The 14,797-nt window shown below is 40.1% G+C and overlaps 1 protein-coding gene across 8 annotated transcripts in view; it reads left to right on the forward strand.

The window, feature by feature from the left end:
• LOC309713520 (calcium-activated potassium channel subunit alpha-1a) overlaps window positions 1-14,797 on the forward strand; it is a 101,353-nt gene that overhangs the window by 1,168 nt on the left and 85,388 nt on the right. For all 8 annotated transcript variants that reach the window (XM_082545207.1, XM_082545200.1, XM_082545199.1 and 5 more), the window contains one exon: window positions 14,420-14,563. In XM_082545207.1, the coding sequence (XP_082401333.1) occupies window positions 14,420-14,563 (144 nt within the window). The remainder of the gene's footprint in view (window positions 1-14,419; window positions 14,564-14,797) is intronic.

The following is a 14,797-nucleotide window of genomic DNA, read 5'->3' on the forward strand; positions in this document are numbered from 1 at the left end:
ATAATAAAACCTCTTTGATCTTGGACTGTAGGCTGTTAACGAGGAAAGTTGGTCCTCGTTAACAGCAGGTTTGCAGTTGGAGCTACAGCTGACACTTGTTGGTGCACCGCATTCAGTTTGTTCTTAGTTGATTTGAAGGTGATCCAGCGCACAAGTAGCCTACAAGTATTGTAAAAAGCTTAACTATCATACGAATTTAACATGTTGAGGAGCTTAATTCCCACACAATAAGAAAACAATTTGTGGGAATATTATGAAGATAGTTTGACATTTGTACAATGTACAACCAATGCTTGTGGTCATACATTGAAGGTTAGTGGAAGTTAAATTGTGCTGCTAAAAATAGGGGGGGGCAAAACTAAAACCTGGTGTTTCCAGATATCATGTCCCGCTTAATGTGGATAATCCACCGGCCTCAAGCGCAGTACATTTTGAATTGGAGCTACATTCTGTTGAAGAATTTCTCACTGGATAATTTACAGAACAAACAGAGTAGCAGAGGCAAAATGTGCTGCTGAATCTTATTTTTACAAACAAAAATCCATCCAGCTGCATTTTATTGAGGACAAGGGATTTTTAATCTTCTGTAAACAGCAACTTAGCTTAGGTTCCCCCCTTTTGAGTTCTTGTCAACATAATCTGAAGTCGGCATCATTTTCTTTCAACTGTCCAGCTGAACATGCCGCCCAGTTTGTTTAGTGTATTTCATAAAGTCTGGAATACTCTAACCTGTTGAGGACACGTGGAGCTATCAGGGGCTGCTACATGGGTCAGATATGTTCATGCGTGTCTTTGTGTAATCTCCAGAGACAGCAGCAGCAGTAGTATTTAATTCAACTGCTACTACATTTTCGGCTTCACAGTAATGACATCATCTGCGCCAGGCCGTCTGCAGTCGTGTGTTAGAAAAATGAAAAATCTTTCTGTTGTGTTTTTCCATAAAGTCTCATTTTAGAGTTTCCGCCATTACGCATATGCTTAAGGACAAAGATGGACTAGCTGATAAAAGTGCAAGAGATGGAGCAGTTTGTCTTAATGCATGTGCATTCATTTCTCAGACAGGCAGTCAGGGTGGAAGAGAATCGCTAAAGGCTGCATGCAGGGTGGTGCTGACCTTTTGAAGGGAAACGTCTGTATCATTTCCATGGTTGGGTTGAAGCTGCTTACAATTAAGGCTGCACATAACAATTAGAGTCATGGGTTATTTAATATGTCGATGTATCTTCTTTCTTAAAATACAGAATATACATCTTCCCAGCACCCAAATATTAACTACCAAGAATTCAGCTATATTAGTTGTCATGATACAAAGGGACAACTTACAAATATTTCAGGTTTTTGCTTCATAAATGAATAAACCTGAAAGACCGACACATTTTTCCGACTAATATTTAAGAGGATCCGTTTGTTTTGTTTGGTTTTTGGCCAAGATTTATTTATAGATGTAGAAAATTGGAACAGAAATGCTTTCCTGAAAACGGATCATGCCGAGGTTTTTCGTTTCAGGGTCCACAGCTGAACACTGTTTATGTGCGCATATAAGAGAGCAGTCAGGTCTTTTTGTGTGTTTTTGTGGAGCTGCCGAGCTCCACCAACCTGTTGTGCTACTCTGTGGGAGTCAGCCAGAGACGGGTCATCCTTTCACTTCCAATCTCTCCCTCTCTGCCTTTTGCTCTCCTGGCATTCATTTCATAACTCCTGCCCTGTTTTCTTCTCACCCTCTCTTCCTCATCCAAGAAGCAACCTTCCTCCAAAGTGTCAGAAATGCAGTGTCAGGCGCATACCGTATGTGCCATATGAATCAGTACTTTTGTTGCTAAGCAACTGGCAAGCAAAGGATTTCATTAGAAGAGTAAATCTCTGTTATGCAGTGGCTGTGAGATGTGGCAGGTTGTGTTGGAGGAACACCTCCCCACCCCCTCCCAGTCTGTGCATGTCATTAGCAGCCCAAACATGGAGCGTTAAGTGCATTGTTCATAGATGGGAGTTGATAATCTGTTTCCTTCTATTCTGATTTTTTTTTAAACTTTGTTTTCCCCTCTGTGGGGCTTTCACTGCCCAACTCTGCTCTGATCTGACAGCTCTTATGTCTCTGAGCCTCCATCTCTGTGGCTCTGTTCTCCCAGACTGATGGAAATCGATGAAACACGTCATTTGCGAGGTTCTGATGAATGGCTGCTATTATCCGTCTAGGAAAGAGGAAGAAATTGCTTTCATTGTAAATGGCACTGTACTCACAATGGGAGGATGACAAGTTGTGGCAGCTCCTCCGTCATGGTGCAGACTTTGTGAAACTTGCGCACACTTCTTTATTAGCTTGCGTTGAGTTTTGAGAGACCACATCTCCACTTATCCACGAACTGACTAGTGTTCAGTGATAATGTTTCATTGGACAATAAGAATTCCTGATGCCCCAAAGTGTCCAGAAGTTTATTACGGCAGTATTTCTGCTGGTTTTGATCCAGATACAAAAAACAGCAATGGATGGATTGTGATGAAATTTTTCTGGAGACGTTCATGTTCCCCTTTGTTATGGATTTTTTCATCAAGTAAGGTCTGAAATGTCGTGCTCAGTGGAGCCTTTTTGGGACACGATGACGTAACATCTCTGCTCACTCTTCATCAGTCTTGTATCTATAGGGGCCATAAGGCCAAACAGCATTTTTTTTTCTTGTTTTTTTAATCATTTGACTCTTATTTGGACCAAAGAGTAAACGCAGAAGGAAGCATAGAAACTCTCTTGAATGATGTATTTCAAAATCTCTCTGGCTTATAGGTCTGTTCATTTTTGCTCTGATGAGACCAAGATGCAGTAAGGTGTTACTCCTGCATACATTTAAACCTGGTATCACAAGAACCACATTACCTCTCACAGACACACCTTCTATAACATAAATGGTGAGGGAGCAGTCTTGATATAGATTTAAAGGAGTGCTGTGAAAACTTAAATGTATTATACATCAGTAGAAAGTAGACAGGAAAGCAGGGAATGACATGTACCAAAGGGTCAGATCGCCTGCTCACCTATGAGATCTGTAGTGGTGTCAAAGTATGACATCTTTGCTAGAGATGTTACATTTGTTTTGTTATGAATCATTTTTGTTGCATCATACTTTTAGAACAGGTCCAATCACATTGGTGTTAATAACTCTAGTTTTAATTTGGCTAATTGGGCGGTTGTCTGCCAAGGTGCCTCAGTGATTATCACTGTGACCTCACAGCAAGAAGGTCCTGGCTTTAAAGCTGCAAGCTGATTGGGGCCTTTGTATGTGGGTTTTGTTTCTGTGTGGGTTTTCTCTGGGTGCTCTGGCACATTAGGTTAAAATTTGCCATAGAGAGTTTGTCTCTCTATGTTACCCCTGTGATAGACGGGTGACCTGTCCAAGATGGCCTTTGGACTTGTGACAAGTAGAATATTTTAAAATTGTTCCACGTGTCTCTTATCATTGAGCTCAAATGTTGCAATTTTGCTGTATGTTTTGCAGCTGTTGGTGACAATATTTGCGGAGTTTGTTGAGGTGGAAATGTCAAACAGCAGCCTTGGGCTTCAGGGGTTCAGTGTGATTTTAATACTTAATGCTTGCAGGCTACAGAAGGACACTGAACATCAGCATGCTGGTGCTGTCCTTGCATTAAATCTGAAGTACCTACAGCTGGGTTTTATCTGTTATTAAAATTTGATTACATTTAAATGCATGTTGTCTTGTTAGCAATAGTCCTTTTCAATCTTTAACGTACCTAATTTGTGATGTTTTATTGGCTAAAAAGGATTTAAAGGATTGTTGTTCTTCTTACCGCCTCTCTTACGCAGGCAGTTCAACATGACACCTTAGATGTGTCAGGCATGGAAGGGTGTGGTTGCGGGGGTGTTGAGTGGAGGACTCAGGTAAAGAGTCGTGCTCATGGTGCGTTCAAGTGCTGTCTGAAACATTGTAATTATCAGCTGAGGGCTCGTGATCAAACAGTAGCAATTACAAGTCAGTAAGTCGGAACAGCTGAGTGGCAATTTTCTGTTGTCATCTTCACACACAAAGACATAAAGACTTGCATATGCACACACAAAAAGCTAGATAGTCAGCCAGGCAATACAACACAGTATCAATATCAGGGTTCATAAATTACTTTGAAAATAATCAGTTTTTGCTCTCTGTCGCTGAATCATAACTTTGTTTTCTGCAGCAGGATTTGGTTGGTGTCCATTTCACATCTCGCACATCCCAGTAATAAGAAGTAGCACCTAATGGCAGCATAATTTAACAACTAGACCCTAAATCCTCTGACAATGTCCTCTGCAATTTAGCCTGTCGGTCTCGTTTTTAACTAAAGGAAATGTATTCATTCAAATGTCTGTTTAATTGGCCGTGTAATTAGTTGGTTAAGTATAAGCTTGCTCACATTGCATAATATAAGCAGCAAGGTGGAGCTTGGCTGTCACTGCACCATCTGGGATCCAACAGGTCTCAGATGAACACTGTTGTTAAACATCTCAACTGTCCCGTAGCCTGCTGGCTTTTTTCTGTTCACAAAGACAGTAGAAGGTGTTTGGTTTCCACACATGTTATTTTTGCATATCAAATTTAAAGCTAGCATTCTGATCTTAAGTATTATCTTAATCATTTGAACTAAATGTCCTTGCTACATTTCAGTGCATCTTTATCCATTTTAAATACTGCAGTTTCTGTTAAATAACAAATGCATTCAAAGTCCTGTTTTAGCCTGTAACTCCTGGACAAATTTCCTCACACTTTGTATATACAATCATGTAGAAAATAAATACAAATTGAGTCCAAAATACTTTACACTGTGTAAAAATCTAAATAAAAACAGAATGCAATGATTTGAAATTCTCAAACTCTGTTATAACCTTGCTCAAAACCATAATGTGGAGTTGAGACTGACACCAGAGTTTTTAGAAAGATTCATTTTATTTTAAATTACAAGTTTATCTCAGTTGTAGACAATTGACACTTTAGACTCTTGCACTGCTCTGTAGGTTGGGTAGAGGTTGCAAAAAGCTGTAACACGACCCCAGTTTCCTCCAGGGGCCTTAAAATACTAAAAAATGTCAGTCAGTCGTCTTCCAGACCTGAAAGATCAATGCTGAAAGGACATGTGTGGCTGGCAACAGGAACAAGTATGTGTCTGACCAGTGCCCATCAAATGCTTTCGCATAAGTAGACTTCGCTAAACATACATGAATGCCCTTACAAGAGGATCATACAAGTTGTCAAATTGAACGAACACACACACACACACACACACACAGAAGAATTAGTCCACACACAAACCAAAGTAGGAACCAATAATCCCAACCAAAAGTGATCTGTTGTCTCCACAGCACAAATGGTTACATGCAACCTGTTCCTATACAACACATTACTATATCCAAAAAAGTGAGTAAAGCAAGTGTACTGGTGACCAACCACAAATGGGGAATCATGCCCATGACACAATCTCAACAAATGTGGCTCAACCGGGCAGCAACATTCACAAGTGATCCACCAGAAGAGGTCAAAGCACAAAACACTCATGTCATCATTAGGCATCCATAACCAAAGCTGAAGCTGAACACGACATGCCTGCGCAGCTAAATGCTTCCCAGTGGGCCATAACTAATAAAACTGCCTCAACCTTCTCACAAAATTTCCTACAAAAGTCAGTGTTACTGTTTTAACTTTGAGCAACTCTCAAGCAAATATACAATAATAAAACTGAAAACCCCAAACTAATTTCACCTAGCTAACCTTCAGTGGTGTACCAAGCGTAAAGGAACTTTAAACATAAAAATCATGAGCAGGCAGCAGACCAAAGATGCCATTCACTGCTGAACACTGAGGCTTAGCTCCACTCAGGACAACCATCAAACATAATAAACTAAGACAGCAAAGCAAAAATAAACACCTGCTTTAATAGAAGGGCAGTACAGCCACCTAGCTGAAACACACCTGCTAAAGAGTATTTGCTCAGTTCTAGTGAAATCCTAGAATCCTCAGTTCTAGTGAAAGTAAACCATCACTCATCTCACCAAAAACAACTAACAGAAACACACCTGTGTTTAGTCTCGCACGAAAACCCCATTTATGTTACCACCTGGCTCAAAAGCAGAAACATAGAGTGGAGACTGACAGTAGAGTCTGTAGAATTACCTAACTAGTTAGTTAGCTTAAAAAAACAACCAAAAAAATGGTCGATAATTAAGCCTTGGCAACACCTACACTCTTGCCCTGCCACTGCAAGGTGGGTAGGGGTCACATAGGGGTGTAACACGATAGAACGAGAAATCAAAGGTTTAAACTGAGAAAATATACCACTTACATTTATACAATCGAAAGATTCAGAGAATCTGGATAAATGAACATTGGAAGCTCGTGATCTTTGGGATCTACGACAGCGTGGCTTTATTGCAGAAGAGTGCACTGAACTGGCCTGCCTGCACTCCAGACTTTTCAGCCACTCAAAATATTCGGAGCATCATGAAATGAAAAATGCAACAAAGAAGATCCAGGTCTGTTGATCAGGTAGAATCCTGTCAGACAAGATCGGGGGAAAAATCCATCAGCTGCTCTCCTCAGCTCCCAGAACTTTTTTGAAATCAAAACTGCCATCAAATTCAAATGCAGCTTATATTTTTTCCTATATGGTCCATTTTCTCAGTTTAAACATTTGATATGGTTTCTATGTTATATTATGAATACAATTTGGGTTTATGGAATTTGTAACTTAGTAGTTTTTATTTGGATTTAACACAGCATCCCAACATTTCCAGAACTCATTTTCTAATTGTATTCATTGTGAGGAAGAACTTTGGTCTAGACATAATCTTTCATTACCCCAACATATTTCAGGAAGGCTTTCTCTCTTGGTTCATTATTAACGTGATTTAAATGAATGTATGTCTAAATAATTTAGTCATTTTTTGGAGAAATCGTGTCCCCCACCACATGTTCTATTCTAGTTTAATACTCTCACTTTGAGAAATGATCATGGTGCATCCTGAGAATAGGCCAGCCGTTTTGATTAATGACGTTCGGCGTCAGGAAGACTAGATTTAGGTGAGATAGTGAAACCTAAATTTGGAGGCTCTGACTACTGATCAAAGTGACAAAGAGGAGCTGTGCTCTCTGAGCTGCTGTAATGACTGCATGTGCTTTTCTGCTGCTATTAAAAATGGATCTAAGCTATTTTCGTTACATTAAAGTGAAGTCTAGTGAACGATTGTTTTCACCCTCTGGTGTTTGGATAGCCATAACGCTTAAAATATTGCACTTAGAATAGTAAACGTGGCATGGACTGTACATGTTAACGCTTGCTGTATCTGGTTTTTTTTTCATGCAGGAAGGATTTAAATGTCAAAAACATTGTGCTTTAGTTTATCATTGACGGTATCTTCCTGTGTGTGACCTTAAGATAAAGTCACTCATCTGACCCTTTTAAAGAATAATTGGACAGTCATGAATCGCAACTCCATAATCTTTGAACTCTGCTTTTAGTGTCATGACGACGTGTTTTCAGCTTACATTTTTAGATTTGGTCATTAAACTGGTGGGGAATAGCAGCGTGATGCCAATTAAACCTACTTAACGGCTATCACTTTCCCCCACTGAAGCCTGCGCCACTTTATTCATTAAAGCAGAAAAGTGCGGTGTCAGAGAAATGCATTAAACGTTCACATAACTGTGCCATTATTCCAAACGGTTCTGGAAAGAAAACAAAAGTGATGCACCGTCCATCACTATTACTCACTTTCAGTACAGACACTTTGTTCCCCCTCAAAAAATTTGTATTGTATACAATGTGCTGTATATGAAAAGCATGATTTCAATGATATCACGCTCTTCTTCTTTTGGCTGCTCCTTTAAGGGGTCGCCTGCATCTTACTCTACCTGTTGCATCGTCTGCTGTGACACCAAACCTCTGCATGTCATCCTTCACTACATCCATGAGTCTCTGTAGTCTTCCTCTTTTCCTCCTGCCTGGCATCTTCACATTCACCATCCTTTGTCCAATATATCCAGTATCCCTTCCTCTGCACATGTCCAAAGGTCTCAGGCTTTCCTCTCTAACTTTGTCTCCAAACCGCATAACCTGAGCTGTCCCCCTGATGTACTCGTTTCTCTGATATACTCATTTCTAATCCTGTGACAAGCGATGAGGCAGGGTTAATCTTCTAAACCAAAATCCATGATACTTGAGTAGAGAGGTGAGTATGAAATGAGACAGGAATTCAAGACAAAAATTAAATTTCTCCTGGTGGAGAACAGAGCTCTCTGAGTGATTTTCTTGTTTTCCTTTTTCTATTTCTTTCCTTTTTTGTATATGTGCTTGTTTCAAATAAAAAAAGTTAGAAATAAGTATTTCCTTAAAATCTGAAAAATTGCAGGAGATCAGGAGACAAAGTTAAGCCTTTTTGCAAAGATTGGCCAGGAAAAAATGTAAACGGATAAAATTTGTAATCATCTGTGAAACTTTACACTTCCAGTTTATAAAGCAAGCTGCATTAGCCTCGTGGTTAAATCAAGAGAAGGTCACTGAGCTGCATAGGGACATTTCTTTCCTCAGCCTTGTTGGCTCAGTTGCAAAACCATTTTTACAGGCTGAGTGTTATTCTCCATAACAATATGCCGTTTTTGTGCAAAGAATTTTTCCTTTCATATACAGTTTATGGGAACACTCTGTGTAGATGTTTTAGTTGGTTTTTATAGACAAATGACATGTTTAGACTTGGCCAATAAACGAGGCTCACGCTCTTAACGTTTAGTCAGACTGCCGTTAGCTTTGATGATAGCTTGCATTTGCTGTGTCACATTTATTTATGTGCAGAGCTGCATTAACTTTTTTGCCAAGATGTCATATTGATGATGGGAGAGTCAGACCGTTACGTAAAGCATTAAACTGCACATCGCAGTGGTTCACAATGGGATTAAGGTCTGGACTCTGCGGTGGCCAATCCATGTGTGAAAATGGTGTCTCATACTCCCTGGAGCGCTCTTTGACAATTTGAGCCCAAAAAATCCTGGCATTGTCATCTTGTAATATGCCTGTGCCATCAGAGAAGCAAAAGGCATTGATGGGAAACCTGATCATTTAGTATGTTCAGATAGACAGCTGACCTCCGTTTTGAGCACATAACATTGCTGAACATAGAGCTGACTGATTGAAGCAACCTCAGATCATAACACTGCCTCCACACGCTCGTAGGGTAGGCATTAGGCATGGGCGCATCACTTTATCTGGCTCTCTTTTTACCCTGATACGCCCATCACTCTGGAACATAGTAAATTTGGACCACACGACTTATTTTTCATTGCTACGAGTCCAATTTTTATACTTACAATCAAGTTGAAGTGTTTCTTCTAATCCAGTTAGGCTCACTGATAAATGGTTTTCTGAAGGCTACACAGCTGTTTAGTCCACATTGCTTGTGAGATGATGGCTCACCACTATCGTTCCAGTATGTCTGCGAAGGTTCTCAGTCATCCAGGTCATCGAAGTCTAAGGAGCTCGGAAAAGAAAAGCGTCTGGACTTCTTTAAGTTTCCTTAAAGACGTTTCACCTCTCATCCAAGAGGCTTTTTCAGTTCTAAGAGCAATTGGTGGAGAGTCCCAGATTTTAAGCCCTATGGGAATGCCCCCAAGAGGGTCATGGACCCCCTATTGAGCCTCTACCTAATCACACAAGCCAAGGAACGGGTGTGGGTCATAATCAGCCAAGGTTTCAGGTAAACTCACTGAGCCCACTATCCTTCCAGGTTTTAATAATTAGCATATTGGAGAGTTCTAATCCAAATTTTTAGCTTCAGAAGTCTCTTTAGTTGTTTTCTTTGCTTGATGCAGGCCAATAGTTCGACTCTTCTAAAAGGGAAGCCATTGGGTGACAGTGGGTTGTCTTCCAACATGGAATCATGCAGTGATTATCCAATGCAAAGTTCTTATCTCTTTGATTAGTTAAATCCAGGTAGTAACGTTTTTAGCCAGTAAGCATATGTTTCATATATTTACATACACTTACACTTAGATATACTTAAACATGACTGTTGCTAACTGGGAAGCTAGGATGCTGTTTTACAATATTAATGAGCTACTTGTACTATCAGTTGTTGTGGCTTGGAGGTAAAGTATCTGAAGATAAGTAAACTGTGTGGCAGACTAAAGTAATAGTTCCTTTAAATAACTACCATTTCTATAAATAATAATTCTTATTTCGCGCCACATTAAACTTTAGACTGTGATGTGACACATTGTGTTTCATACATCCTAGAGACTCATAGCTATTGTGACCCTTGGTAACCCTTGGTGCTTACAGCTTGCGTCCAATCAAAGTCAGCCTTTAACTCTGACGAAACCAATAAAATCTATACCTATTCCAGAGTTTTCATTTAAACTAATAAATCACAGGTTGCAGTCAGGGATACCTGGGTGTTTTAGCATTTCCTAGCCAAACAATTTAGACTACACCCCATTTTTCAGTTTACTGCCATGGCCTTAGATCTCCATAGCTTTGTTGCTTAACACTTTACTGTAACACTAATTGAAGAGGCTGCTGACTGACAAGTGAAACAGCTTTTTCTTTTCCCTTTCAGTCCCTTACCCAAGTCTTATCCACTCACCGTGATCTCCTTAAGGCGATTCAGAAGTGAGATTCAACTTAAATTCCCCTAAAGTCTCTGTATCAAGACCAATCTGATAAGATTTTTTTTTTAAATAAATTATGTAACCTTGCTGCAGAAGCGCCTCTGTAAGAAACTGTCCACAGATAGAGCAGAATGAGACTCGGTATCTGTATGAAAACAGCTGATACCTGTTGGCTGAAATTTCTAAACTGGAGTTTCACAGAATTGGTTGCTGGCTGCATTAGCTGCTAAGTGAAGTGGACATGTTGTTGTGGCGTTATCAGGTTAGCTGCAGGGCTCTGGACAGGCTGCAGGAAGTCTAACATGGGCTGACGGCGGTTTAATGGCTGTGTACATGATCGAATTTCTTTGTTGAGCAAACTATTCAGTTACGATAAGAAGGTTGATTGAAATGTGTGGTCTGAATATAGGCAGAAATTATGTAAACTGTACACGTTAACAAAATTAATACACTGCAGATGTTTGAAGTATCAGTACTTGACTTTTTGGTTATTTTTTATGACTTAACTTGCTTGAGATTTATTTCTAGGGGCACTTGTGCTACTTATTTCTCCCTTTTCCTCAGTATCTCACAGTTACGTGGGCCCGATGACACCTCCTATACCAGGAACTATCACATAGGCTGTTTTCACTTCTTTAGTAGGTGTTCATAACAGAAAACAGTGATTTACTAATGAATTGCCATTTAAAATGAAAAAAAAGTATATTAAATGTTTATAGTGACTGTTTTTACAAAAATAAATGCTTTGTTACTTTGATGACAGCCACAGATTTCAATGTGAAGGACAGGGCCAGTTGTAGGGCTGCACGATTTTGCATAAAATGAGAATCACGATGTTTTTGCTTAGAATTGAGATCACGATTCTCTCACGATTTTCCTTTCCAGTATAAATATTTATTGCACTTATTAACTGCACATCAACTTCGTAACAGTTGAGACTGAACATAAAAAACAATAAATAAACATAAAAACAACAAATGTCTCACGTTTTGTTGTTGCTGCAAAATGTTGTACTGCTTGAAATTCCGTCTCCACCGTTGCTCGACACTGCGTGTATAGAGCAGGTAGTGTAACAATAGAAAAATAGTTGCGGGACCGCACTGTGTAGCGTTTGTCTAGGGTGTTGATCATTTTCCTAAATCCCTCGTTTTGCACAGTGTTGATGGGAGCCATATCTTTGGTCAGGTGATAAGTAATAGCCTCCGTAATTTCTTTGTGCCTGCGGGAGTTCGACGTGTATAGGGAAGCGCTGTATGAGGTTCCCGTTATTGATGTTTGGGTGGTTGACCGGGACGGATTTTCTCCTGTCACTTTCTCGTCATCCCTGAAGTGCTCTCCGTTGTTTTTTCCCTGCTAATTTTAGCATCACACGGCACAGCTTCTGTACCACGTGGTATAAGGCTCCGCCCTTGTCATTTGTTGAGCAGGAAGAGTGAGCGCTTGTTTTCATGCAGATTACGTCCCGGATCAAAATGCGGTACAATCGTAGTTGTTTGTTTGTTTGTTTTGTTTTTAAATCGTTGTCATTTGGAAATGAGATCGCACATAAGTATGAATCGAGATCGCGATTTTCTAACGATTAATCGTGCAGCCCTAGCCAGTTGTATCATCTCCTGCAAGAATTGCCTGCATACAGCCTGCGTTTAAGCTGAAGACCTCCAATTTATTCTGTTAAAGGATAAGTCAGGGTAACTCACTCTTTTACATTTTCAATCAATCCAAACAAAAGACAAACAACAAAGCCTAAATGATTCTTGATTAATATCCTACCCACTCTGCGACACTGACTCACGATGACTGAATTCTAAGGATGTAAATCTTTAACGAGCATAATAAAGCGCAAGTTTTTAAAAAGGCCTCAGTAATTGCAGCTGGGGTTTTATCCCCAGGCAACATTACTCAAATTGAATTTACAGAATGGCTGTTTGGGACTATTTCCAATCGTTGATTAATATACATCCGTGCTCCGCTGAGTATTTATGGCAGCAGTGCAGCAGTGATCATAACGGTGGCGGGGTGTGCACCTACTTGTCGTGCGCCTCGTTTTCTGTGTTTCTGGACCACCAGTGAAGCTTAACGTCAGGAAGGTACACAGCATACTTGTTAATGGAATGAGCTCATTGTTAGTTTTGGTCTTTACTCGGGATTTGTGGCCAATTTAAAAAATGTCAGTGGATTTTATCCCCTGAAGAGACATGCCTCATCAGTATGCTGAGCAGGGACTTTGTGGTTTATTTTTAGTCAAATGCTTGAGTCATAAGGTGTGATTTGAAAACTCTTATTAAAAAAAAGGCCCTTAATGAGGTAGTCATTTGTTGATTTGAGAAGTGTGCAGCTCTAAGCTGATACATGTAGAGTATTAATGATTGGCTTTAACCATTTAATTACTTATTTTTATCCACATACCTCAAACCTAGAGACTCTGCTGCTCATAACAATACATTTTTTGTTCTCTTTTTCTCTTTTTAAGATTATTATGTGAATCTTAAATAATAGCAGACAGTTTCCACTTAATTAGTTTTTTAACTGTAAAAATGTCGTGCCCATTTGCCCACAAGAACAATGAATAGTTAACTCTCCCCAACTCCCGTACATGCGCGGCATCAGCAAATTGTATTTGATGAGAACAGCTGAAGGGAACGGGCCTCAGAGAGTGCGATGTGTGACACCATTAAGGTGGAAGAGGAGTAGGATGTCATGAGGTAAAGAGTCTGAGCTGTGTTGGCCTCAGGGCTGTGGGGTGTTTCATCAGGGAGCATGGCTAACCTCTGCATCCTGTCTCGATTTCCTGCTCTGTGAATCATGCCAGTCCCAGCAGACAAACAGACAGATGGACAGGCAGGCAGAAAGACAGGCAGGCAGGCAGGCAGCCCACTCAGTGAAGCAGAAACACCAGGAGCTCAGTGGCTGCCATGGATACACTCCTGGAGTCTCTTTACTGCTGTCTGTGTATGTTTACTGTATGCATGTGTGCTTAGCTTTGTTCTGAAGGCCTCGCACCTTGTCCCTAGATTAGAAATGATGCATTTTACTTTTTGTAACCAAATTCTGTTAATACATTTCAGGGCTCTGTAGGTGGTAAGAGTTAATGTTAACGTAATATCTAATGTTATCCTATTAATAATCAGTGTATATTGTAAAAACTTGCCATCACAACACACGATGCATTGGTGTGGTTTGGTTTCCATAGAGGCTTCTTCCTGTTAAAAATTAGTTTTTCCTTCCTACTGTTGCCAAGTGCTTGCTCCTGTGAGGTCATCTGATTGTTGGGGTTTTCTCTGTGCTTTTGTATTATTTATTTATTTATTTACAGATTTTACAGTTAATCTAATTAATGGCAGCAGCTAGAAATTGTATATCAAAGTTGGATGTAGCCTCCTGGTATTTTAAAGCCCAGCAGGATGTGACCCCTCTAGTTGCAAAAAGTTTGATTTTACAAGTGTAAGAAAAATAACTTCTCAGCTGATTTACTGGCTCTATAAATCTAATCACTGGATTCTTTCTTCTCAACTCAAACAGCATAAGTTAATATGCAAATTATTGTCACAATTATTGTAAAATAAACAGCAGGGTATGCTTAAATGTGTGGCTACCTTATGAGCACGCAGTGTCCTTGGTTTTCCATTGACATATATGTGTTTTCTTTTCCTGATTGACACCCAAAAGAGTCCAAAGCTACACTTGTTATAGGTCAGAGCATTGACCTACAGGGCTCAAGGGCTCAATTACTGTATTGCAGCAATTGATAACCAATACTGGGGTTTGTTTTTGTCTTTTTATTTCTTCAGGAGGTCCATCGGATCACCACAGGCGATGGTATTAAACGCACAGACAAGGATGATGCCGCAGCCAGCGAGGTGGGCTGGATGACCTCGGTCAAAGATTGGGCCGGAGTCATGATATCTGCTCAGACGCTGACAGGAAGAGTCCTGGTAAGCTCATTCTCAGCCATCATCCTTTGTTCAGTTTTTGATTGACATCTTCAGCTACTTAGGCTTACACGTAGCAGGCCGCTGGTTAAGATGTCGGTGAGATGAAGCGTGACAGCCCATCATAATCATTCCCAGACTTACTGATGACAGCAATTCACTTGGTTGAGCTCCCTTGTAGTATTTTTGTCTTGTGAAAAACATTTGTTATTATAGGACAAGCCAGAGGAACCTGCG

This window comes from Aulonocara stuartgranti (genome assembly GCF_965226115.1).
Source record: "Aulonocara stuartgranti genome assembly, chromosome: 8".
NCBI lineage: Eukaryota > Metazoa > Chordata > Actinopteri > Cichliformes > Cichlidae > Aulonocara > Aulonocara stuartgranti.